Source organism: Durio zibethinus, chromosome 16 (assembly GCF_047325235.1).
Source record: "Durio zibethinus cultivar Kanyao isolate XHJ-2024 chromosome 16, ASM4732523v1, whole genome shotgun sequence".
Taxonomy (NCBI): Eukaryota; Viridiplantae; Streptophyta; class Magnoliopsida; order Malvales; family Malvaceae; genus Durio; species Durio zibethinus.
In genome coordinates this window covers 24,982,876-25,006,405 of record NC_143177.1, presented here as the reverse complement: position 1 = coordinate 25,006,405, position 23,530 = coordinate 24,982,876, and the positions used below count along the sequence as shown (strand labels likewise).

At 34.1% G+C, this 23,530-nt stretch overlaps 4 protein-coding genes, 1 non-coding gene and 1 pseudogene across 6 annotated transcripts; 4 read left to right on the top strand and 2 right to left on the bottom strand.

Moving 5' to 3' along the window:
- Positions 1-165: 165 nt before the first annotated feature.
- On the bottom strand, positions 166-6,020 carry LOC111298430 (putative CoA ligase CCL6). The gene is made up of 19 exons (XM_089745650.1): positions 5,640-6,020; positions 5,149-5,212; positions 4,064-4,156; positions 3,907-3,963; positions 3,706-3,754; positions 3,497-3,573; positions 3,344-3,383; positions 3,155-3,249; positions 2,896-3,060; positions 2,433-2,543; positions 2,248-2,335; positions 2,090-2,156; positions 1,934-2,009; positions 1,741-1,858; positions 1,365-1,610; positions 1,045-1,184; positions 709-891; positions 501-620; positions 166-355 (listed from the first exon to the last, which is right to left on the bottom strand). Exons 1-19 carry the CDS (start codon positions 5,786-5,788, stop codon positions 308-310), a joined length of 1,986 nt encoding a protein of 661 aa, XP_089601776.1. The 5' UTR covers positions 5,789-6,020; the 3' UTR covers positions 166-307.
- On the top strand, positions 5,277-5,350 carry TRNAI-AAU (transfer RNA isoleucine (anticodon AAU)). The gene has a single exon. It is a non-coding gene; the product is annotated as a tRNA-Ile (tRNA).
- A 2,488-nt stretch (positions 6,021-8,508) lies between the features above and the next one.
- LOC111298185 (RING-H2 finger protein ATL65-like) lies at positions 8,509-10,028 on the top strand. Its single transcript, XM_022892922.2, has one exon. The coding sequence runs from the start codon at positions 8,653-8,655 to the stop codon at positions 9,856-9,858; it is 1,206 nt and encodes a 401-aa protein (XP_022748657.2). The 5' UTR covers positions 8,509-8,652; the 3' UTR covers positions 9,859-10,028.
- A 1,310-nt stretch (positions 10,029-11,338) lies between these two features.
- On the bottom strand, positions 11,339-13,658 carry LOC111298183 (pentatricopeptide repeat-containing protein At2g15980-like; annotated as a pseudogene). Its single transcript, XR_016328828.1, has 3 exons — positions 12,115-13,658; positions 11,949-12,020; positions 11,339-11,622 (listed from the first exon to the last, which is right to left on the bottom strand). The product of XR_016328828.1 is annotated as a pentatricopeptide repeat-containing protein At2g15980-like (transcript).
- A 4,840-nt stretch (positions 13,659-18,498) lies between these two features.
- LOC111298779 (uncharacterized) lies at positions 18,499-19,450 on the top strand. Its single transcript, XM_022893504.2, has one exon. The coding sequence runs from the start codon at positions 18,557-18,559 to the stop codon at positions 19,274-19,276; it is 720 nt and encodes a 239-aa protein (XP_022749239.1). The 5' UTR covers positions 18,499-18,556; the 3' UTR covers positions 19,277-19,450.
- A 1,321-nt stretch (positions 19,451-20,771) lies between these two features.
- LOC111298778 (uncharacterized) lies at positions 20,772-21,633 on the top strand. The gene has a single exon (XM_022893502.2). The coding sequence runs from the start codon at positions 20,912-20,914 to the stop codon at positions 21,461-21,463; it is 552 nt and encodes a 183-aa protein (XP_022749237.1). The 5' UTR covers positions 20,772-20,911; the 3' UTR covers positions 21,464-21,633.
- Positions 21,634-23,530: the final 1,897 nt, after the last annotated feature.

Here is a 23,530-nt window from a genome sequence, read left to right as displayed (position 1 = left end):
AGCCCAACTTTGAACCATGGCTTGGCCTTCTAAATCCGAAACTTGGCAGTGGATTTATTAGTATCATCGATGGCAAGCATGCCGAGTCTGTCGAGTTCACTAAATTCCTTGATATGACGATGGAATTGTAATGCTTATGGAGATTGCACAGCAGACTTAACTTAAAGAAGAACCTTTTATTTATGTACCAACACTAAAGGAGATCAATTTTCTTTCATTAAGATTTTGAAACAAACAGAAACAAGTTTCAGCAACTACTGGTAAATGGCACAAGCTGAATACGAGGTTCTTGCTCTCAGAACTGCTCTTACACCTTTGGCCTCTTTGCTTCACTGTACAGTTGATCAATTTGATCCTGCAGATGATGTTGGCATACCATCAAGCCCATGGGAATAATATAATTTTCACATTTTACCATTAACTGTATTCTGTTCTTTTATGAGGTCCCAACAATTATTTGTGCTTTGCAGGATTATAGAAAAAGGGATAGAAAAGCATACCTTGTAGTATTTGAGCAGTTGTGGCCTCTTTAGTTTAAATGTTGGGGTTACCAAGTCCCTTTCCATGTCAAAGGGATTTGGTTCCAAGTGCACTGCTTTTAACAACTCAAAGCCTCTAAGCTGTGGAAATATATGGATTTTGCGTCAGTTGAGAAAATTTAAAATGCAGAGCTAGCATGAAGAAAATGTCTGACATTTGTCTACATACTTGATGCTTCTGACCAGTGCTGTTTAGCTCGTCTAAAATGTACTTCCTTGCCTTGGGGTTTTCACACAATGATTTGAAATCAATAGCTTCATTGTGTTGTATTGCCCAATCCTCTAGTGCCTTTCTTTCAGGGACTACCACGGCCACAAGAAATGACTCAAAACTGTTCCCATAAACCCAGATCTGACCATCGGAAAGTTCAAGAAACTCATGTTTAGGGCAATATTCGAATAGAGGTAAATCCTATTAATGGGAACTCATATATTGAAAGACATATATAGAAATGAGATGCTCTAGTCTGCAGCAAATCCACTTGTGCAATATACAGAAACATACCGATGCTACAAGAGGGCAACGGGAGTATGTGTTCTCAACATTCTCCACAGCAACGTATTCACCTTGAGAAAGCTTGAATATATTCTTTTTCCTGTCAATGATTTTCATTGATCCATCCGATTGTAATTCGCCAATGTCACCTATAACAATCTCAACATGTCTAATCAGTAAGACTTACAAGGAATTTTACAGTTTTTCTCCCATTCATCTGATGATTCTTAAACAAGTTAGAAAGAGGAGGTAAATACAGGTAGATATTCAGGAAAATTTGTCTCTACATATTGTAACTTTGATGCAAATTGGAATGTTTGTATTTGTACCTGTATGAAACCACCCATCAACAATAACTTCATCAGTTAGATCTTGTCTCTTGTAGTAACCTGAGAACAAGGTGTTTCCCCTCAGGCATATTTCTCCACGTGGCACACTGGAAAGTGCATGATATCCCATCTCTGGCACTGACTCAAGCCTTGCTTCAATGGTTGTCATGGGAACTCCAACAGTTCCAATCATAGACATTACGTTGGCAAGGGAAGTAAAACACCCACCACAGCTCTCAGTCAAACCTATAATGTTAAAAACTCGCAAGAAATTAGCACAGAGAAGAATACTTGGTAATTGTTATTTGAAAAATGAAACATAATAGTATGAGTTATTGGAAGTACAAGAAAAATAAAAGAGAAGAACACTTATTACCATATCCTTGTGACAAATTAGAGCAGCAAGAGACCCGCAAAAATTCTTCTACGTGCCTAGGCAACGGTGCTGCACCAGAAAACATCATACGAACTTTGCCTCCCAATGCTTGTCTTACCTACAAGAATTAACCTTTTTTTAGCAAGTAAAGCAGGAATCTTAATCAGAATGGAGAAGAGGTGTGGATGAAAACCTTGTCAAAGACCAATTTGTCCAAGAGAGGGGCTGCTTTGTCTTGTGGGAATCCAATCTCCATATTTCCTAATTTGCTGTTCATAGCTTTTCCATTAGTTGGACAGTAGACTAACACTCGAGTTAATCCAACAAAAGGGTTTACCATATAACTTACTAGTTATAGCCATACTGGAACAATTTCTTCCGAAGTAGACCACCAGACGAAATTTTGTTAACAATACCTTCAAGAACAAGTTTCAAGGATATTGCTTAGAACAACTGATATCAACAATATCAAGTTACATATTGTTATAGATAATTGTCTATATGTACCAGTGTATATGCGGTCATAAACTCTTGGAACCGCACAAAATGCAGTTGGCTTTAGTTCCTGAACATCTTCCATTAAAAACCGGACATCCTGCAAGTAAAGTAGGAGATCTGGATTAGATGCCTTTATACTTAAGAAAGAAAAAGACAATGGAAAATTGTACAGATTAAGATGATGTCAATCTTACCCCTCGCCAAAATCCTATTGAGGAACCTTTTTTGATGAAATAGGTCTCCATCATCTGATCATATACATGAGCCAGAGGAAGGAAGGAGAAATATGTATCTTCTTCCGAACACTGATAATGCAAAATTATGTAACCAAAATGGAAATTATTTTCAGGCTCAATGAGGAAAAAAAAAAGAAGAAAGAAAGAATATCAGAAAGCCATTGACAACATTTTATGGCCTAAAGTCTATATAAATTGAACAATATGACCAAGATTAGCTGACAGACTTGGATCCTAGAAAGATGGATGGTTCTGCCAAGCATAATTATCCTTTCTATTCTTGGAAGAATTGAGCCATTTCATTCAATTTTACTTTCTATGTCATGCACAAATTTTGTTTGTTTTACTTTTATGCATTAACTTTTCTTTTTTACCATGCATGTTTGTCCCTAACAAGATTTATTTAGGTTTGCTTTCTCACCGCTCTGTCTGTAATGTCTATTAATTGATCTATGGACAACACTTCTGTCATGATTGCCCTGTTTGTAAGAACGACTCCTTTTGGTTCTCCTGTTGTTCCACTAGTATACATTATTGTGCAGATATCAGTCTTCTGTTTTGGAGGAAGTTCACATTCCAAAGAACCCTGTGGAACATCAGAGAGCAGGCGAAATTTTTGTAAAATCGGTCCAATTCACCAGTAAAACATCGTTTTGATCCTGATAATATCAACATCTTACCAGCTCAGAGAACTCTTTCCAAGAAAAGAGAGATACCCCAAGTCGTTCAGCTTCCTTCTTCTGTGTGCTAGAAACATTTGCAAGGCTGACAATAGCTGAGGAAAGAAGATAAATTCTTTAATTTTTAAGCAAGTACTGTAGAAAATAAATGATCTTAATTTCAAAACACCTAATGGAATTTCCACTCACTTTTTAAGTAAGCAGAACATGCTGGAAGGCATGATACAATCTGCACATGATCACAAATATATTGTGAATAAAGCTATCATTAAATGCTGCTAAAAGACCTATTTCCTGCAATTGGAGTGCACAAATTTGATAGAACATTAACTAAGAACGTACAGCAGGGAGCTTGTTCTCTTGAACAAAGGCTATTGAAACTTCAGCATGGTTAATGATGAACTCCACTGCATTAGCACCTGTCACAAATTAAAACCAGATGAATTTATCACTTCTAATGAAATGAAGACTGGACATGTAACTGTAATGCTCCCAGTTTATTACTAATCATCACACCTCAAAATGCGGTGCAAAAAGAGAAGATGTCTTACCAAGAGTATCGTACAGTGGTACATATGTTATAGCTTGACTGTTACAAGCCTGTAAAAGAGGGAACACAAACAAATTACATAATATAAGTTTGTAAAATTGTGATAGTGGCTGTACAATTAGAAGAAGTAGAGCAATTCAACAAGTGGTTATTACATGGAACATAAGTCATTTAACTGGAAAAGAATAGATACAAGACATACCTCCATAGCAATAATCCATTCTGGACAATTGGACCCATATATACCACATCGGTTTCCCTAAAAACATGACCGCAAATGTTTGGTTAATCTTCAGATTATTGTATGTAGTTATATAGGAATGACTGTTTGTGTTTTAACTAATTAACTGCAGGCTTACAGGATTGACACCGCGGCTCCTCATGGCAGAACCAATTCTAAGAGAGGTATCATAAGCCTCCTGGTATGTGATCCATACATAAGGACCAGCTTGCTGCAAAACCAAATGAAATCATGCATTTTAATATATCTTACAAGGAAACTGACCCATGTTATCAAATAACTTTAAGCCGATAAGGAAACCTCAATTTCCCTGTTAACATGTCCTTATCCGTAACATGGAATGCTTGATTAGGGGTACATATAATTTGGTTTTAACAGAATTAACCAAACAAACCTATTTAATTTGGTTATCAATCGGTCACCGAATTAATTTCAATCAGTTAACAAAAATAATTTAAAAAAAAAATCAATTTTCAGTTAATTCGATTTTCAAATTGAATTAACTAAAAATTTAGTTGAAATATAATATGACATAAATATAAAATAAAATATATATAAGATGGATAACTTAATTTCATAATTTGTTAGAGTTTTTAAGATAATACTTTACCATTTAAATATTTTATTGAATAATTTTATTTAATTTGTTTAAAATATGAAAAATTAAAAATTAAAAATTTAATTTAATTTAAATACATTTATTATTCGATAAATCAAAAAAATTAACTAAATTGATCGAATTAAATTTAATCAATTAATTTTTAAAATTCATAAATAAGATTTGATTAATAAAAATAAAATAAAATAATTTAGTTAATTTAATTTTAGATAATTTAATTTAAAATTAATCTAATGGACCGTGTGATAAGTTTCATTAGCTGACAAATGGAACTCTGATTAATCCTGAAACTAACCAGGGCACCAAAACAAAGTAATACTTGCAATTATGAGTATTAAGTGTCAATTTGAATTTCATTATATTATAAGTGTGGTGTAATTAAATTTAAATATTAATTTTATTAAAATTTATTTAATCATAATTATAATAATAATTATTATTATTTTTAATTTTATTGTAATTAACCTCACCGTCTATTCAAATTCAAATGAAACCTAAGTTATTTCGTAAGCACGTTGCATGTTTCATTTCTTTCATCCTGCGCCAATAAATCTTTTATAGGAGATGGACTGAATGCGGCGTACCTTGGAATCTGTGGTTTCTCGACGACCCAGCATTCGGTTATTTGCGTTCCTTTTAACCGAATCCCTGAAAAAACAATAGTACTTTGGAATTAAAATTTTATATTTAAATTTTAAAATAAAAAATATCTGGCCTATTAGCTCAGTTGGTTAGAGCGTCGTGCTAATAACGCGAAGGTCGCAGGTTCGAAACCTGCATGGGCCAATTAAAATAATTATTTTTTCACAAACAAATCAATGTTTTCTCTAATAACCGGCATTGTGCAAGCAATATAATAGTAATACTATGATGTTTTTCATTTTGGGCTGTTGGGCACCAAATCCCAACTATAAAAGTATAATTATCCAACAAACATGCCAGGCAAAGAAGAATGAAAGTGATACATGTCCAACTAGACGATTATTAGAATTAAAGGCAAAGAAAGGAGAAAAAAAAAAGAAACAAAATAAATCACAAAAGAAAATGATACGAACAATCGATCTTTTTAGCTCACCTAAAGAACTCCCACGGAGAATGCATTCCATCAGGCAAATCCAAGAGACCATCTTTAGCATAAATGCACCTATAAACAGGCCCGGCAGACGGCTTTTTCTCAGTTGCAGGCCTTGATTCTTCAACCTTCACAGTATATGTGTCCAACATTATGATCACTGATCACCTTAATGCAAACAATATTGACAGAATTTCTATGTATTTTACAAATAAGCTAAGTTTTGCAAAAGTGTTGGCACCAAGAACTGAATTTATGTTGAATCCTGTGAGATGTGATAAGCTTTGGCAGACAGAGAGAGAGAGAGGTAGTGGGAGAGTTAGTTGAGCTGCTGCAATAAATTCAACGTGAGCCTGGGAGAGACATCTGAAGACATGATGCCCCAGGCAATGGGTTGGAGTTGGACTTATTTATGATGGTGGATGACAGGTTGGTGTGAAACTGTGAATTACTAATGTTAGTCTTCTCTCTGTTTTCTTTTGTCAGTTACTTACAGGAGAAAACAAACCCACAAACCCTATAATTCTAATTGTTTTCTCCTCTCGATTAGTTTCCAAAATTAATGTGTTGTGAAGTAAATTAGTTCAAGATCGATGAACCTACCAAGACTTTTTTGCATGTTCATGGCTGATTAATCAAAAGATATAAGTATTATTTTGGTGTTTAATTTAGATTATTATAGTAAGTATGTAACATGACAGGAACTGCAACCTTTTAACTATTGGGCCAACCATAGGCAAAAGGTGCTGTCATTGGGATTGAATGTCTGATAGATGAGGAAAATAAATGCTGCTCACCAAATAAGGAGGCAGTTGATGCTTTGGAGTTGTCACTTTAATATTTAAGCTTTTTTATAAAGAATATCGCATTTAAGATAAAAAAAATTGAGTTTCAAATTTGAATTTTAAATTTAATAATAAAATTTAACAAAATTATATGAATTAATTGAATTAAAATTTGAATTCATAATATTATTATATTTTATAAATGATGTTATTAAAATTTTTATTTTATGAAGTTATTAAATATATTAATAAAAAAAACTTTTAACTTTACAAACGAAATTAATATAATAATATATATTCTTTATATATTTAAAAAAATTAATTTAAAAAAATGTTACGTGTTATCATCTTAATCTCATTTATAAAATTAAAAATTTTACCATCAATATATCAAATAATTTTTTTTATTTTTTTTATAGGCAACTAATTCACTGGTCTTGAATCATTAATGATTAAACTACTTTAGTGACATTAAATTTTCTGAATTGATGCTGTGTTCTTGCAAGAAACAAGACCAATCCACAAAATAATAATAATAATAATAATACAGTATTGCCGGTGGACTCCATAGACCATGGGACTGGACCAAGCCTACACTTTATCTCCGGACCGCCCAGCCCAAGTCTTTTATCTCGACCGGATTCCAAGCCTTTTTGTTTTGTTTTCAGCCAATAATCCAAGCCCGTTTGTTAAAGTGATCATCCTACTTTCAAATCCTTGTTAAAAAGATAATATTTATTTATATTTTTTTTTTTCATTTGATGAAATGAGAAAAAAATCTCATTGAAATTCACTCAGATTTTTCACTATACCAAAGAATATTAAGATAATCAAATTACCAAATACCATTAATTAAGAATCTGTGTTGCTTTTGGGTTCATGATTTTTATTATGTTTTTAAAGTCAAAAACTTTAGTTTGACCATGAACCATTAAACCATGACTTTCAACAATATTTAAACCCAAGAAATCAAATGCGTACGTCATTGGAAACATTAGGAAAATCGCAATAACTTACAAAGTTTTGAAACTTTAAATAAGTTTAAAATTAGATTTATAGGTGTCTATAAACATTAATTAAAATTAATTAAAATGTTGTTTTTAGAAAGGTTTCTTACATTTTTTTTTTTGACCAAGGAAAAATTTTTACATTTAATGAATGGCACTGATTAATATTTTAAAAAAAATTAATGCGTATCTGTTTAAACTTTATTTTAAAAAATAATTATTTAGTTATTAAATAAATACATAATAATTATGTATATTCACTTACAAAATTAAAAAAATTTAATGGTTAAAAATAAAATAATTTTTTTTTACTTGCCTTGGAAAAACCTTGTAAATAATTGCAATGAAATCATTTTCCACAATAATTGTGTGATTAATCAATTTATTAATCATAGTCGCCAGAGAAAGCAAAGTTAAAATATATTAAAATTACCACCATAAGTTATTTTTCAAAGGGATAGACATCAGATAGCATTTAGGTATGATAATTTAGAAAGTAATACAATAATATAATATTAAAATAATAAAAATATATAATAATAATAATAATAATAATATAATTTAAAATTTTAATGATAATTATATATAAATTTAATAAAATTAAAAATATATTTTATATTTTATATCAATATAAATTTATAAAATTTTAATATTTTATACGATAAAATAACACCCATAATTAAATCCAACAGGGACGGTCCACTCTCAACTTTCTATGTCTTCCTAAAATTGCCGGCCGCTAAGTTTGTATGAAAGGGTGCTCATGTGTTAGTCTGTCTTCCATTTCTTGGAAGATCCTCACCAGGTGGGTCACCACATCGAATCTTCTTCCTATCATTTTTTCTGATTTATGGAGTAAATTCCTTACGGTACAAAACAGTCTCTTAATCTCAAATCCCCCAATGATCACAAGCCACGTAACGTTAAGACAATTTAACTTAATCACGCGCGGACCCACGTCGAAAGAGTTCCTTACGTTTCAAGAAGAGAAAACAGGGAAATCCGATTGCAAGATGTGCTCACCCGCGGAGAACAAAACCTCCTGACGGCCTAAAATTCACCAATGTCGACGTGTCGTCTACGCGCCATCCCCCATCGACAAGTCGTTGGGTCAGACCAGACAAAACAGTCAACCCTCCAACATTAAATCTCCCTAAGAACTTGACTCCATTTCTAAAAACATCACCTTAGCACCACTCTGCGACTCAACTCCATCGGCAGATCATGGGGTTCACCACCCGGGCCCCATCTCCATCCCCGACACCCTCCCCATCTCCCTCGTCATCACTGCCACCGTCTTCATCGTCATCGTCATCTACATCAACATCATCATCCTCATCACCTCCTCCTTCAAAGCTTCCAGTTGATTTCAGCCCAACGTTGATCGCCATGGTTGTGGTAGTTGGTGCAGCATTTTTAATCGTTACATATTCACGTCTCATCTCCAAGAGGCTGGTCCCTCCAATTCTCCGTCTACTCCACTTCTTCCGCTTTCGTAGCCGCCGCCGTCGTTACCTCCCATCTACCACCACCGACCTCGACTCTCTTCCACCCTCTGATCCCTTCGAACTTCCTCTTTCCCCTTATGGCCTCGATGAGTCTGCCATCAAATCCCTGCCTCTTTCCCTCTACACTTCAAAAACAAAACCCAACAACAGCCCCAAAGACTGTGCCGTTTGTTTGTTAGAGTTCGAAGACAATGAATACGTCCGAACACTCCCCGTTTGTTCCCATGCCTTTCACGTGGATTGCATCGACGTTTGGTTGAAATCACACGCTAATTGCCCTCTTTGTAGAGCTGGAGTTTTCGCTACAGACTCTCTTTTTACTCCGTTAATGGCAGCCAGAATCCGTCCTAGCCTTGATGACAATCTTATGTTCAACAGCACTATGGATTCCCTAAGGGAAACTCCTCTGCAGTCTCTTCCAAATAACACCATAACGGAAATAACCGAAGAGCCATCACCGAGAAGAGCGAATGGGAATGATAATTGTGAGGAAAGGTTTAATTTTGTGTTGAAAAGGTCGTATTCGTTTGGTTTCGAGAGGAGTTTAGCGGCGGAGAGGATGGTAACGGAGCCCAACACGGCGTCGCCTTGGAGGTATAGGAGAGGAGGGAATGGGTTTTGGAGCAAAAGGGCGTCACCGTTTGGATCGTTAATGATGAAACCGAGGGTTTTCTCTTTTAGGAATTACAGAGGGATGAAAGGTTCACCGTTTTTTCGACGAAGAGGGTTTTTCCCACTGTCGGAATCAAGTGTTCGATTTTCCGGAAATAGCGGAGGCGGCTCGTCGAGGAGGAGTAAGTCAATGGCAAGTCCCATGTTTTTAAGATCAGCGGCTTCGGGCGTGGCGGCTTTCTCTTCAAGCCGCCTCAGGTGCGGGGATCCCGAGGCACTGCTGTCACCGGAGAGGTTTAATAGAAGATAAAAGGGAAAAAAAAAGAAAGAGAAATCATTGCTGGAAAAACAGTGGTACACGTGTAAGATTGGATAGAGAGATCAACGGGGAAGTGACGGTAGTAGATTTAGGTCCGGTGAAATTAATGGGAAACATACAAGAGAGAGTTAATGTCCGAAAGAGAGAGAGAAGGAGAGAGAGAGAGAGAGAGAGAGAGAGGGGAGAGGTTTCGGCAATGGTAGAGAAGGCTCATAAATGCCGAGACGTTGGACTTCTTGGACGAAGGGTTCTTTATATCGTACGGCTCCATTGTAACAATGTCGAATTAACCGATGTTGGTTTGGCTATGGTGCGGCTTTGGGGTTGAGTTGACTTGGGTTAGGTTTGGTGTTTTCTCTTTGTTCCACCGACGAGGTCCATGTTGGAATGCTGCGACCATGCATTTGATACAAAGCCGATCTCAATTCTCATGTGCTTGCCATGTGGGGATGACAAGCACCGCATCTGGTTTTTTTATGGATAAGATAGAAAGAGAGGGAGAACAAATGGCAGCGGGTAGAGAGTAATGAGTCATTTGTTTTGTTATGCTCATTTATGTACTCTGATGAAGCATGAATGCTTGATTTTGTCTATTCAATTTGGTTGTCACTCTTCTACTTCTATGAATTCAATGGGGATTATACTTGGAATTGAAGACATTAATTTCGGCTTTCAAATCCCCTGCTCTAATGCATTTCCTACTGATTCTTTCATTGTTCTATTATTCATTCCTAAATATTAAGAGGGATTTAAGACATTGTTTGTACCTTCTTTCTACCTTTTTTTCATGTAACCAATGGTAATAGATTGAGATAAGCACAAAATATAGGATAACATTCAAAGTTCAACTAACACCAAATATAATAGGCTAATGCCTTAATGGTAATTACATCAATCTTTGAAAAGTTTTGTTTATTTTATATTTATTTTTTGAATTGTAAAAATAAATTAAATTCAACTTCTTGAATGCAACAAGAAAATGTTCCAAAAGTGGAGAAGATGTTTTGATAAGTTATCCGAACAAAAAGATGAAACTTGCAGTTTATTGGTTTTAATTAAGTTGGTTTATGTATTTAGATGTGACATTTAACAGGTCTAAAGTTCAAATACATGAGCAAGGCATACGGTTTGTGAAACATTAAATTAAATAATAAAATGAAAAAAAATCCATGTGGGGTGCTTTTTGCTTGTCTGAAGCACCTTGTTTCCATCCTTCTCCTGTCTTCCCCGGGCACCAAGAGACATGCAACCACTTGACAGAAACATGTCAGGAGGTTTTGAGCATCATCGGAAATATACTTGGAAACAGAGCCTATGGAATGCCAAGAAAAGACACCATTTTTCTTATCAAGTGACATTTCGTTAGGTTTAAATTAAAGATCTCAAACAGATTTCTTTCTGTTGAATAGAAGTAGAGATTTTCCTGATTTGATGAAATAAAACTACAGTGGATAAATCTAAACACATGAAGGGGGAAAAACCTTGAGTAGTGCAGTATTTATTTTGATAGATAAACGGTGCAAGCAATTATGCAGGAGAAACATGATGAATGTAATAGAGCTATAAAAACACAGAAGATCTATTTGTACATAAATAAATTTCAAAGATAATGGTAATCAAAGGAAAAAGAGAGATGAAACTAGCACCAATAAATGAATAATTTGATTCCCTGGAGCTCCATCGCTCTAGGACTGTGCCACCTTCCAACTTGAGCTCTTTCTTTTGCACTTTCATTCGCGATTGTCACAAATTAATCTGATAAAATTTTAGAATCAAAACGAGAGCTTAGATTTCTATATTTCTAGCTATAATGAGCAAAGCTCAGCATCAATGATAAAGTCATAAAACTACTAGAAATTCAAACTCAAGCGTCACGACCTCACTCTCACAACCATGAATTTATATGTAGACAGCACACTTAAATTGTCAGTTTTATTACTTAAATGCAGTTTGTAAGTTTTAATAGCAGCTCAGATCTGTCTCCATATTATCGATCACATTGCTAAGAATTTAACAAACAACTTGTATCAAATTGTATTGTTTTATTACCAACAGAGGGCCATCATCAAAGTTGACTATACCTTTTTGCAAAAAGAAGATATCAGCCTTTACATGGGATCGAAATTTCTAATGCATCCACCGCAAAAATTGACCTGCATTATCCAAAATGAAACTCAATACAGCTTAGACAATCACTATCATGCTCCAAAAAGCACAAATAAGATGTTAATCTCAAGAACAACTTACCATCAGCATTCAAGCTAGTGATGGCAATTACCACTAGTAAACAGGTCTCATCCACTTGTAAAACAATAGACATCTAATTGTCCTCCTGCCTTTTTTGAGTTTCTAAAACCTCCTTTCTCAACATTGTTACCATTGCCTCATTTCGTAGACTCAAATAACCTTCAATAAAAGCATCATATATCTCCAGATTCGGCTTAAACCTTTCCCCACCATGTCAGCTTGAAGCTTTAATGCTTCTTCCATCTTTCCCTCCATGCACAAACCTTTTATTAAAAGCTCATAACTCTTCCCCATCGGACAAACACCAAGTTTCCTCACTGCCTTCATTATCTCCGAAGCTTCAAGTACCATACCTTTATCACAAAGTCCTCTAATCAACACTTCAACAATTAAACCCTGCTCCCTACACATATCTGTATATATCAACATTGCCGAATCAATATCCGCAACTTTACAATATCCATTAATAAGATTCTCATAAGTAACACAAGTAGCCTCTATTCCATTCAATCCCATTTCTCTAAACAACTGCTCAGCTCTTACAATATCTCCACTTTTACACAATCCATCAATCATAGTATTATAAGCCACAATATCAGGCTCCAATCCCTTAACTCTCATTTCCTCCCATAACTCTTCTGCTTCTCCAACCTTCCCCTCCTCACAGAAAGCTGCCATCAAAACACTATAACTATAACCATTCGGAAAACACCCCAAGCTCTCCATTTCACTCCAAACCTCTTCCACTTTCTCCAACAAGCCTTCACGATAAAAACACAGCATCAAAGCATCAAAAGTATGCAAATTTTTCCGTACTTTTAAAACCCTTTTCACATTACTTTCTCTCTCACCATTCCCTACTCCAAAAACCTCTTTATAAACCTCATATCCCTTAGTTGCTCCTCGGCATTTCGAAACCTCCCAAATCAAAGCAGTACACGTACTAACCTGAGGGCTAATCCCTCTAGACATCAACATTCTAACAATCTCAATAGACCCCTCAAGTTTTTTCATTTGCATACAAGATTTCACTAACAAATCAATAACAAAAGGGGCAGAACCACACTCATTATAAGTTTTGACTAACAATTCAAACAGTTTCAAATGGGTGGGCTCGTTTTCAATACCTGGGGTCCGAATTGCGACGGTTTTGAGGCGGCCACGAGAGAGGATGTGAATTATGGTCGAATAGCAGGAGAGATTGTGGTTGCAGAGGGATTTTTGTTCGGTGAAGAGGAAGAATCGGAGGGCAAAGTGGGGATTGTCTTTGAGTTGGAGGGCAATTTGGGAAAATTGGAAGGGGGTGAAACCGGAGGGGAAAAGAGCGAGGAAGGTGGACCAGCGGGATTTGGAGCGGTGGTAGGTGAGGATGGAAGTGACGGTGGAGATTGAATCGGGTCGATCGGACTGAGGAGAAGAGGTGGTGGAGAAGGAATATACGGAAAGTAGTGGTTTTGGGGTTTTGGGAGGGACATGGGGTTTAAGGATTTGGTTTGCCATTAAAAACAGAGGAAAACGGAGAAACGTTAATTTTTTATTGTATTTAATAAACCACTATTTCAAAATAATAATAATAACAAAAAAGAGCAATACTGTGACGTTTTAATCACATTCAAAAGCTTTCAAACTACCAAATACTAATTGGCAAAAAAAAAAAAACAAAAAACTAGAAATATATTAGTAGTAAGTGTTGCCAGATAGGAGGTTCATCGTGTCTATTAACTTTATGTATTCGAATCTTGAAATTTAAAATGTTCAACTTAAATGTAACGAGTATATGATAAATATAGTAACGAAACATCTAAGTAGACGATGTGTTAAATCAACTTGAAGTGTAAGTTTAAGGGAGCACTGAAATAACCTAGATGGTAAGGTTAAGTGCTGTGGCTTAACCTAAAAAGCGCACTAAAAATGTGAGGTTGCCTGGCTTAAAGGAGATATTTATAGGACTTACTCGCATGAAATAGACGATGTGAGACTTAATCAGAATTCATAAGTGAAGGGGAAAGATTATCAGGATATGATTCACATGTGAGTAAAAAATCTCATATCATTAGAAAATTTGAATGAGATATCTTATATATGTATGAAAGACCCATAAACCTAATAGCTTAAACTTTTTGGGCTCAAGTGATATTTAATATGTATATATGAGCTTTTTGGTGTGCTTTTATGTTGTGATTTATCTCTCTAACAAGTGATATTAAAGCCAATATTACGGATTTGAGTTTTAGTAGTGTTGCTGAGTGAAATACTGTTGGAATATCGGAGGTTGACCATGTCCATCAACTATATGTGTTCGAACTTCGGTATTTAAAAAGTTTGACGTGGGGGGAGATACACTACTGGGGTATTTAAAAAGTTTGACTTAAGAGGAGATACACTAATTGGAGAGAGATTGTTGACAGATTAGAGGTTAGTCGCATCCATCAACTCCATGTGTTCAAACGTCGGTATTTAAAAGGTTTGACTTGAAAAGAGATTATTGACAGATCAGAGGTTGGTCACGTTAATCAACTTCATGTACTCGAATGTCGATATTTAAAATGTTCGACTTGGATATAGCAAGCATATGATAATATGCAGAAGTGAAACACTTAAGTGGATGATATATTGAGTCAACCTGAAGTGTTAGCTAGAGGGAGTACTGGAACAACCTAGGTGTCAAGGTTGAGTGCTTTGGCCTAGCCTCAAAAGTGCACTAGAGATGTGAGATTATCTGACCCAAAGGAGGTGTTAATAAGACTTACTTGCACAGGGATTATTCGCATGAAGGAGCCAAGGTAAGACTTGATCAAAACTCACAAGTGAACGTAGAAGATTGTTGAGATGCGAACGGGGGAGATTGTTGGGAAGCCCAAAAAACGCACTAGAGATGTGGGGTTGCTTGGCCTAAAGAAGGTGTTAATAGGACTTGTTCGTATAGGGGAGCCGATGTGAGACTTGATTAAAACTCACAAATGAACGGGAAAGATTATTGGGATATGGTTCACATGTGAGTAAAGAATCACACATCATCTCACATTATAAGGAAATCTGAATGAAATGTCTTATATATGCATAAAGAACCTAATAACCTAATAGCTTAAGCTTTTGGACTCAAGTGATTTCTAACATGTATGTATGAGCTTTGAATAAGATGTTTTATATATACATAAAAGATCGAAGAACCTAATAGTTTAAACTTTTGGACTCAAGTAATATCTAACATATATGTATTGACTCTCGGTGTGTTCCCATAAGCTCCAAATGTGATTTATCTCTCAATAGTAAATGATAATATGATGAATTATGCTTTAAAAAACAGAAGAAAAAAGGGTATGAAAAAGTAAGAATGTAAATGATATATTAATACTTGTAAGTTATTCGAGTACGATTTAAATTAAATTTAAATTTGATTCAATTATTGTCGAGTTGAACTTAAATTTGAATAGTTCAATTTATTAATAAATCCAATACAGATGTTTTAATGTTCAGTTCAAATAATTTATGAATCTAATCAAAATTTAAAATTTTAATATATTTTTATTATTTCAATTAAAAAATTATTATTTTATTTATATATATATATATATATCAATTCGAACTCAAATTCGAATATATAACCAAAATTTGAATATAAAAATTAAAGTCATTTTTATTAATGAATTTAATTAAACGAATTTAAATAACTTAATTTTTGTTTCAAATCGAATTTAAATTTAAAAAATTAAAATTTGATCAATCAAATTTTAAATAATAAATTTTAAATCGAGTTTAAATTTAAATTTTTAATTATATCAATTCATTTCGATTCGATTACATCAAGGAAAATTCTGCACCCATGACCCAGTTCCAGCAAGAAAAAAAAGGGAGGGATCTGTTTTAGAAAGTCTGTGGATAGGGGTGTAAATGATACATTAGTATTCGCAAGCTACTCGGGTTCGATTCGAAGAAAACTCGAATTCAGTTCGATTATTATCGAGTCGAGCTCGAGCTCGAGTAACTCGACTTATCGATCGAGCCGAATTCGAGTATTCTTATATCTGACTCGAGTAGCTCGCGAGCCTAATCGAATTTTTATATTTAAATATATTTTTATTATTTTAATTAATAAAATATTTCGAGTCCGAGTTCAAGCATAAATAATCAAACTCTTGTCGAGTATACAAATCGAGCTTATTTTTATATATTAATCGAGCTTAATCGAGCGAGCTTGAGTAGCTCGAATTCGATCACGAATCGAACTCGAGCTTAAAAAATAAAACTCGATCGAGCTCGAACCTAGTATCGAACTTCGAGTTGTGAGTCGAGCTCGAACTCCGAGTTGTGAGTCGAGCTCAAACTTCTCACTATTCGATTCGACTCAGCTCGATTACACCTTTACCTGTGGATAAAGCAAAAGAAAGCATCAAATTCATGGTCCCCTTTCTCCATTGTAGCAAGTACAGTACTGCAGTAGCTGAATGTGGACTATTATTTCACTAACCCTAGCAGTTGTTCGAATATTCCAGATGTTTTTCATTTTTGTTTCAAAAGAAACCAAATCAATAGAGAGAAAGAAGAAACTACCATGACATTATTATCTGATAATCTTTTTCTTCTATACTCAGCGCCATTGGTCGTTGACCAGGATGGCATAGAATCTTCATCACCCAATTCCACATTCTAACGGTAAATATGAACTTTCAAACACAATGAATTGCTCTAAAAGATTTAACTCAAAGGCCTTTGAATTCCAATTGGTGACTCAAGCCGTCTGTAACCTTCATATGTCTCTGTCTCTCTGACTATGACCTAAGGTGATCGAGCAGGACTATGACCAGGACATAGCTGGTGCAGCCAAGTGCTGCAAGTGGCAGAGCGATAGTCCTATTGCCATTTCCAGATGAACTGATAGCATTTTAATTAGTTATCAATAAATTGCTGTGTCGTCCAAGAGTTGGGTTTTTTTTGGCAATAGCCTAAGCGCCTAACAGCAGTAAAGAATAAAGTTTCTGAGAACTTAATACTCCCATAGCAGAAAAGATAGTGAAAGCAATTAAGAATTGTAGTTAATTCTCAACTTAATATCATTATCTTAACCAAGCTGCTTTTTTCTTATCTCTTGAATTGCCTTTTAAGCAATAATAGTACTTTGATTTATTAATTAAACCAAGAATAAATTCCATTTAATCACATGCCACATCAGTATGGAGACAGATGCCAATCATAGAACTTATGGCACTCAGGTTGAAGATGCAATCATATAAATTGATATATAAATCCTTTTATTATAAGCTAAGGAGTAAAATATCATATCATCTGAAAGAATTTTGGAGATTATGATAAGGAAAAACAACCTATGGACTGGGATTTGTTCTCATATGTCATCCTTACTAGTAAGATAAAAATGGAATGGAGAAGGAAGATTATTCTCTAAATCATCTTCCACATCTTGAGTTCAAACAGAATTGAATACCAAGAGTTATGATTCTATTTCTATTCTAGCATTAGATTTTATGACCAATCGATGGTATCCTATTCGATCTGTATCCTTAAAAATGAAAAAAAAAAACCAATAACTGCTTTACTTGTATTAATAGTAGTTTACAACTTGGGAGGGAAACATTCCCAGGTTTCTTTCACGCAATGCTGTTGGATGCTATACCCATGTCTGAGAAAGAGATTAAAATACCACAATACTGCCTTGATAATGTTGCTTATATCTTAAAATCATCTTTTTAAGATGCTAAAATTCTTATTCCCTCATTAGATTTTCACCAAGTATTTGATCCCTCTAGATAGATCTTCCCCTTAATCCCTTCATTAGTTGTTTACCTAATATACTCCTATTAATTGCATCTTCAGGTTAAGCTAAAAACCTTTTAGACTTAAAGGAAAAAAAAAAAAAGAAGAAAGTTCCAATGAAGAGAGAGTACAGCTAGCCAGGTTTCCATTCAGCTGAAGAATTGGCTTGTTTCAAAGATGATAAATTAATAGTAGTTGTGATCTTGATCTTTGACACATGAATGATTTTTGTAACCATTTCAGTTCACTTTATTTAAGTGGATCACATAAAGTGAAAATTCGTATTCTTCTGTGGGACATTTCTAAAAATGCCTTATGTCTGCTCTTTCCCTTCTTGATATCAGGATCCCTATGTACAATCACTTACCACCATTACCACCATTACCACCATCACCACCATCACCACCATCTTCAAGCATAATTCCCTACTTTGCTTCAGTTTCAAGCCAAAACTACATGACTCTAATCTGAAAGCTAACCATAGTTTCCAGAATCTCAACTTTGCTTCAGTTTCAAGCCAAAACTACATGACTCTAATCTGAAAGCTAACCATAGTTTCCAGAATCTCAATAGCTTTTTTTATCTCTTTTTATCAGAACACAAAGGTCGCCCTTTAACCATTATAAATCACCATTTGGGTTGTTTCTTTAGAGGCCACAAAAGAAAAAAAACCATGAAATACAATGAGATTTCCCATTTCAGCCACCCCCAACACATACTCAAACTTGAGTACACTGAAGTTCCGTTCAAGTGTGATGGCTGCAAAGAAGTTGGAATAGGCTCACGTTATCGATGCTCCTTCTGCGATTTTGATCTCCACATGCACTGTGCGATGCCATCTCTTTCAATCTCTCACCCCTTCTACACAAAATGTTCCTTTCAGTTCCTCTCAAGGCCACCCGGTGTCTCCCCTCGTTACTGCAACGCTTGCGAAAAGGATGTAACCGGCTTCGTTTATCATTGCAAATCATGTGGATTTGACCTTCATCCATGTTGTGCAAAGCTACCAATGGTTTTAGATGATGGTGAAGTGAAACTCTATCTGCATAGGAAGGTAAGTGCACCATGTCATAGATGTGGGCGTAAAGGGAGGAGTTGGAGTTACCGGTCTGCTTGCAAAAACTATAATTTACATGTTGCCTGTGTTAGGGAAATGTTAATGGAGAATTGGCATGAACTATACTTTAAAAGTGGTAAGGGCACTAGGAAATTGGACACTGGAATTCCAAGCTTGAAAAATACACTTCAAACCCCTCATAAAAGGAGTAAAGGCAAGGTGAAGAAATGTTGTGAGATGGCTGCTTTGGCTCTGCAATTTGTCATATCAGCTATGCTTGGGGATCCCACCACTCTTATTGCTGGGGTTATTGGAGCTTTGATGTCCAGAGGTTGAGTTCAATTTCTAGGTCTTCAGATGTTGTCTGATTGATGCAATTTAATCACGCAGCTGTCTGTAATAAGGAAAACCCAAAAAAAAAAAAAACATCCAGGATGTTTAGCTTTTGGGTACCGAATGCAACATCTATTGTGAATAAATTTTATATATGGTTAAGCCATTGTCATGAAACTGTCTTATTTTAGATTTCATCAAAGCCACTCCGAACAAATTTTGATAGTGGACTCGTTTGAGTTCAGAGACCCAAAAGGAAGAAAAGCCCATATTACAAAAGCCATGCCTTCATGGATATAATTATGAATCTTGGGTCTTAGCCCATTTATTTTTAGACCAATATTTTTCAGTTAGTTCAATTAGTAATATCCATTTATCAATGGGGCTGGAATTGGATCATAGTATGACAAATTGAATTAAGTTCAGCTTGAGCTTTGTAGTAATAATTTTTTTTTAAAACAAAGAGCTTCTACTAATTGTCCTGCTCGATTGGGCTCCATCCTGCCTATAGAAACGTCCAATCTGTTTTTATATGTTTTTTTTTTTTAATTATTTATCATTTGATTCATCAATTGTATAAATTGTATTTAGTAATTATCTTTTATATCTTTGATCATGTTTGATACATAAGATAATAAATATGATAGGATAATAATTATTTTATATTATGTTTAATTTGTATCTAAAAAAAGAGATAGGATTGTAAGGAAGATTACTTATCCTTTTAGTATATGATGATTCAATTCTCTCAAAGTGGAGAGAATTATTTTTAATTCATGAGATTAAATTTACATGTTATATTATATCCTTAAAAATTACATCGATAATATAAATTATATAAACTTTGAGAAATGATAATTTTAACCAATAAATAAATTATTTTATCTTAATTCTTGCATACATCAAATAAAAGATAATATGACATTATTTAATTTAATACTAATTATAATATCATTTTATCATATCTGTCGGGGGCAGTTAATAGTCTAAAGGATATTATTAGCTTTTCTCTTTATTAAAGATTGCCAATAGATAATCAATTCAATCATATGATTTTTGCCTCCCACGAGTTCCTTGCCTCTTGCCTATCGATATGGATATCGAGTTATTATCATTCCATTTGACTTGCACATAGAAATACAAATACAAATAACACTTTCTGCCTTTACTTTTAACCGTTTTATTTCTTTTTTTATCTTTTTAAGAATACCCTTAGGTTAAAGCTTATAGCAAAAACTATCATATCATAATTTTATATATTAAACACACAATTTATTTATTATAGCCTCTAATTCATATTCAAGAATAAGGTTTTCACCACCAATTTATTTTGTAAAATGCTTTTTATTATATCATTATCAAGCATAAAAAGGTTACCTTGGATAATTTGAAGATGTTAAGTTAAAAAAATGACAAGGAATCCCATCTAGTCAACAAAGAAAAAGGATCAGAAAAAAAAATATATATATATATATATATATGTGTGTGTGGATGAATTGATTAATTACCTTTTTAATTAAAATAAACTTTATATTTAACAAATTAATGTCTTTTGTTTGATTAACCTTGTAAACCAAGACATGTCTTCTCTATAAAATCATTAATTCCAATCTCCATAGATGAAACAGCTTGTAAAAAATGGGCATCTGCAACTCATGCGAGTCAACTTCAGTTGTTACAGCAAAGCTAATCCTCCAAGACGGCAGTCTCCAAGAATTCACGAACCCCGTTAAGGTTTCACATATACTAGAGAGAAACCCTAACTGTTTCATCTGTAGTTCAGATGATATGGACTTTGATAGCACCCTTTGCGCCGTTGATGAAGAGGATCAGCTTCAACTAGGTGAGCTTTACTTTGCTTTGCCTTTGAGTAGGTTAAATAACCCTCTCAGCACCGAGGAGATAGGTGCCTTGGCTATCAAGGCAAGTCAAGCTCTTAATCTGGGTGGGACTGGAAAGAAGAAGTTTTGTGGGTGTGGGTTTAATGAAAAGGTTGATCCTCTCTTGCTTCCTAGCAAGAGGGTTGCAAAGTCTAGTTTCATGGCGACTAATGGTGGCAGCAACGGAGGTGTAGCTGTTGGCGGTGGTGGAGGTTTTGGAGTGAGGAGAAAAACAATAGGCGCCGAAAGGAGATCGGGAAGCAGTTTTGCGGCAAAGTTGACTGTCATTTTGGAAGATCAAGTAAATTGATCAGCTGATTTAAATTGTGCCAATGTTGGTTGATTTATAAGTACTCCAAATCATGAAGTTTTTAACATGTTCTAATTTTTTTTTTCTCCTCAATTGGTGTAGAAAACTGCCTGATTGTTTAAAGCCAAGAATATTGAGAAAAGTAAATTATATTTTAAAAACTTTTGTTACTTATATTGTATCTTGAATTCTTTTTATTGCATGTCCTTATCAATTAGGACCATTGTTATCAACATTAAAACAAGACTGCATTAGGGTGAAAAAAATATTCATGGGGGACAGCTCCAAGGGGTTTCTTCTTCGTTGATCAAACCCAACAAATTTATAAGGAAGAAAATTTTGAAAGAAAGAATATTAATAGAGAGTTTTTAATAGACTTATTCAAGAATCGAGTTATTTATTCATATTTGAAAGTTTATCTAAATTTTGAAAAGATTTGGTTGAAAAATGAAAGTTCATTAAATAAATTTGAACATAATTTTTAGATTTATTTAAATTTCAAACTAGACTTTGAATGAAAGAACTAAAACCTAAGTTCAATCTGAATAAAATATATATAATTAAAATATTATAATTATATAAGTTTATATATGTAAATTTTTATTTTTATATTTTATTTTATTAAAAAAAATTTTAAAAATTTTTATTTATATAAATTATGTTTAATGGATGTATTTAAATTTAATTTTTTAATTTAGATCAAATTTTAAAAAAATTTTAAATTTAAAATATCAAATCGACTTAAATCTAAATAAACATATAAATTATTAATATAAAAAAATAAACCCAATCGGGATTCGACCCGATCAAGCCATGAACCCCTTTGGTTTTCAGCGAGTAGAGTAGATAATTTTGATGCAAGAAAGGGAAAAGCACACACCCAAAAGAAGTCGTAGGGTCAAAGAAAGGCATATAGTGGATTTCTTTTTCACAGAAAAAAAAAAAGTTAAACTTCACTGTCATAGAAAACGTAATTACAACAATTATTTAACATCATTTTTACCACATGGTTGATGCCTTTTTGACTTTGTAAAATCGTTTCCACGGCCTTCTATGTTTGGCAACAAGAAAAAGTGAGGCTGTAGGTACACTTTTACAAGCGTTTTGAATAAAGAAACAAGGCATGCAGCACACTAAAGAAGCAAATCCCCACAAGATTTGTGGGTTATTATGCCACACGCCATATGTTTTGATATGGGAAATTACTTGTGAATTTCCCTGATTAGACCTAACCAAAGAAGACTATAATGAACATTTAACATTTCCCATTGTCTTTTGCTAATACGATTGTCAGTTTTTCAACCAAATTAAAACAGCGGCCGGCTGGAATTCTCCCTCACCGCTTGTTGATTAATTAGGACCTTGTTCATATTCTAATGTGGGTGAATGTAAAAAGATGAAGATCCCATTTCCATGGTGTCATGCCATGTTTCTGTTACAACTTGATTTTTGAAATTGGGATTAAAATCGATTTTAGATTTTAATTTTTGGATTATATTTAAAACTATAGCTCGAAACTTTTAATTTTGGAGTTGATTCCAATGTTATTGAACTAATAACTTATTGGTCTTGAAATTGTGAGTTAAATTAATTATTGATTGAACAATTCATCGATTGATCCATGAATCAACTTCATATTTGGTCGAAATCTGTATTAAGAAATGTAATTAATGATGCTCCTTCCTGTTTCTAAGTGCTTGCAACCAATGACCAAACATGTGCCAGACAAACAGAGAAACCACCTAAAACTCCAAGATTTGGGAATTTTAAAGTTAAATTGACCTTTAAGTTTTTCTTTTTAACTCTCTTTAACTTTTTTGGTTGTTGATTCAGACAAAAAAAAATGGTGCCTTGGTTTCCATTGCGAAGCAAACAAACTAGAACATGCCATGAAAAAGGTATAGCAAAGAGAGGATAGGAAATTGGTTTAAATGGCCCATCACTTTAATTATGTTAAAGAACAGAAGATGACAAAGAGAAAAAAGAGTGCAATAATTGAGACAGATTTACCAATATGAGGTCCCCAGAGAAAAAGAAGTTTGAAAGATGAAACCTAGTCCAAAGCAT

What these genes read in the sequence shown, in the direction of transcription:
- LOC111298778 (XM_022893502.2), top strand. Translation starts at nt 20,912, where the DNA reads ATGGGCATCTGCAACTCATGCGAGTCAACTTCAGTTGTTACAGCAAAG.
- LOC111298185 (XM_022892922.2), top strand. Translation starts at nt 8,653, where the DNA reads ATGGGGTTCACCACCCGGGCCCCATCTCCATCCCCGACACCCTCCCCA.
- LOC111298779 (XM_022893504.2), top strand. Translation starts at nt 18,557, where the DNA reads ATGAAATACAATGAGATTTCCCATTTCAGCCACCCCCAACACATACTC.
- LOC111298430 (XM_089745650.1), bottom strand. Translation starts at nt 5,788, where the DNA reads ATGTTGGACACATATACTGTGAAGGTTGAAGAATCAAGGCCTGCAACT. An exon ending in GGAGCCGCGGTGTCAATCCT is followed by an intron (nt 3,964 to 4,063) that starts GTAAGCCTGCAG and finishes TCATGTTTTTAG; the next exon opens with GGAAACCGATGTGGTATATA. An exon ending in GTTGCCCTCTTGTAGCATCG is followed by an intron (nt 892 to 1,044) that starts GTATGTTTCTGT and finishes TCCGATGGTCAG; the next exon opens with ATCTGGGTTTATGGGAACAG.